General features: G+C 36.7%; 1 protein-coding gene across 1 annotated transcript; it reads left to right on the plus strand.

The window, feature by feature from the left end:
• Positions 1 to 2,095: 2,095 nt before the first annotated feature.
• On the plus strand, positions 2,096 to 2,799 carry LOC131214508 (uncharacterized; the record flags this gene model as incomplete). Its single annotated transcript, XM_058208875.1, has 1 exon — positions 2,096 to 2,799. A coding segment is annotated over exon 1 (704 nt), but the record flags the coding sequence as incomplete, so codon positions are not given.
• Between the last annotated feature and the right edge of the window lie 336 nt (positions 2,800 to 3,135).

The following is a 3,135-nucleotide window of genomic DNA, read 5'->3' on the forward strand; positions in this document are numbered from 1 at the left end:
ATCAACCGCTTTTACGAGGCTGGATTGATGGTCAACTGGCTCAGAGCGTATCGTGAGAATCCTTACACTTGGGCCAACCAAGACACCGACAACGAGCCGATCCCGTTGCAGCTGCATCAAGTATCGGGAGGATTTTATTTGTGGATGTTTCTAATGAGTGTAACATTGTCTATCTTTCTCAGCGAAGTTATTATAGGGTCAAAAAGAAAAAAATTAATACATCCAACGAAAACTGCAAAAGCAACATTTGTTACATATTGAATACGTTCTACATGAACCTCAAAAAATGGGTTTGAATATTTGTTCGATCATCAGTCATTGAATTGGCTTGAGTTGTTTTTCTAAATATGCCAATCATTTTAGTTAGAAAATCATCACCATAGCCATTTTGTTGTAATAGAATATTTTTAGATCGAATGGAATGATATCCTAAATGGAAGGAAAATATCGTACTTCTTTAATCTATCAGCACCACAATTAATCCGAATATATCATGTTAGTTAGAGTACTTCGCTATGAACGCTTTTGCAATTCGGTAAATGTATTAAGCGTTCGGTAAATGTCGGTAAATGTAAATGGTAAAAACAGTACATTATAAATCACATCTAAATGTAATTGTACAATGAACGTATAATAAAGAGTGCAAATTAAAGCGCATTAAACAGTGCAAATTAATCACGTACATATGCTTTAGTTTATATCTTGATTTAAAACTGTCCAGTGATTTTACTTTCTCGCCTAATTGTGACGTGAATAGATTGTGAAAAAAAATTATAAAAAAAATTATAGTTACATAAAACAGTAATTTTTTCGCAAAGATTTAAAAAAATGTTATATTGTAAATATGCATTTGGATGCATAATTGTAAACTTTAACTGTGATGGGATCCACATTTATGTGCTGAGATCCAAATAAAAATAATATATAACTTTTCCAACCATATAAATGATAAATAAAAAGATCAACAACGACATTGTGGCGATAATACATGATTTGGAGATATTTTTTTAGATAGTGTGAACCTTAGACGAGCGTTTGCGCTAACGAGCTCTGAGGCATTCGATACACTGAAGATATTGCATAAGGCATGAGTATGTTTTAAATTTTTTGTGATTCACTATTGCTTTTCGATCTTGTTTGGTTTTTTAACCCAACTTAATTGCTTTCCACTTCGAACGTAAATATACCTGGCAATGTTTGCTCAGAACAATGATGATACCCACCTTAACTGGCTTTTGGGTTCATTGAGGCAGCAAGTAGCATGTGGCAGTGGCAAAAACACGCATAAATTTTACTGCTCACACGTGATTCATTGTAGGGGTTAAGTTTTTCAGCTTCAAGCATTTCTCGAGCACCATATCTTTGACTTATATAAATACTTAAGCGAACCTACCTCCTCACCAAACAGATTCGAACTTTCGCCATGAAAGCATTGTGGATAGTGGCGAGTGTTTTAGTGCAGCAAGCACTGTGTGTGATAATAGCAGTAGAAGTTGATAATGTCAAAGGATATAATTTCTTACTCTCCGTTCTGGAGACCCACTATAGAAATTCGAAACTTCCAGTACACTTTCGAATCGAGCATGAAACATCTTCAAACAAGCGCGTCGAACAACTGGATTTGATTAACGAACTATTACAAGAGCAAAGCGACTGGATGGTGGCAACAATAAATAATGGCTCACCGTTTGGCGAAACCAGGTTCCAACAAAACGTGTTTATCACGGATACGTATGGTTCATTGAAAAAGATCATGGAAACCATAGTGTTTGAAAAGTATGACATTGACGGAAGTTACATTGTTAACGTTGCTGACCAAAGTTTGAACGAGCAGAAAGTTAAGTCAATCTTCGGCATGTTTTGGAAATTACGTATCATCAACGTGGTTCTCATTGTTCCTGGAAGCGCCTTAGGGTATCTTGCGTACACTTTTAATGCGTACGGCCGCGATTATTGTCAAGAAGCTCGTGTGAAACTGTTAGATAAGTTTATAAACAACCGCTGGAGTAATCTAGGCAAATGGTTCCATAATTCTTTAGGAAATTTCAATGGTTGCCCTCTAAAGGTAGGAACTTTTGATGCAAAACCGTTTTCCATGTTTCATGTCACTGGAAATAAAACAGTCTTTGTAGGACTAGAGACAGTTATTATAAAGACCATTGCAAGCGCACTGAATTTTTCCATCGAGTTCTCAACTCCGCCTGGGAAACAGAAATGGGGGATACTTGATTCGAATAACAGTACAGGCTTGTTAGGAATGCTTCAGAGGACAGAAATTGATGTCGGTTTTGGTGTTACTGGACTAAGCCCTGATCACAGCAATTACCTTCGTTCGAGTTTCCCAAGTGTTATTTCTCAACTGACCATGGCTATTCCACCGAGAAATCCATACACATCATTGGAAAAGATGTTTCTACCGTTCACCGCGTCCTCGTGGACGTTAATCGTTGTATGCTATTCGGTTATTTGTGGCTTTTCGAATATAGTATTTTATATTCGACACCATTCATTCTACGAGAAAGAGCAAGGCATGATATACATTACGTGGGTTATTTTAATGGGAGGACCAGGAAGTTATGTTAGAAGACACAGCTCCAGAATTTATGTGATCAGTCTCGTGTTAAATGCATTCATCGTTCGAAATTTTTATCAATCGTCATTGTTCAGGTACCTCCGTTCGAACGATAACATGGCTTCAAAATTAAATACTTACGAAGACATAAATAATGCAGGTCTATGTTATTATATGTATCCCACGATTAAGCATTATTTTGTAGAGAACCCTTGGATGATTGGAAGGTACTGTATTTTATAAATTAAAATTCGCCATAACTAATGTGATTTTCATGTCATTTACAGGATACGCATAATTAATGAAGAGGACGGTGACTGGGACAGCATTTTATATAACATATCGCACCACCAAATTAAAGGGGTTTTTGCTCTAGCCATGGAATCTATTACTTATTACGTTAAGCAACATGGTCAAAAAGGCATGGTGTATGTGAGTCGAGATACTGGTATAAGCTTTTACATAGCCTTTCATTTTCCGCGGATGTCGCATTTGAAGAAACCGTTTGATATTCTAATCAACCGCTTTTACGAGGCTGGATTGATGGTCAACTGGCTCAGAGC

This window comes from Anopheles bellator, unplaced genomic scaffold (genome assembly GCF_943735745.2).
Source record: "Anopheles bellator unplaced genomic scaffold, idAnoBellAS_SP24_06.2 scaffold01206_ctg1, whole genome shotgun sequence".
NCBI lineage: Eukaryota > Metazoa > Arthropoda > Insecta > Diptera > Culicidae > Anopheles > Anopheles bellator.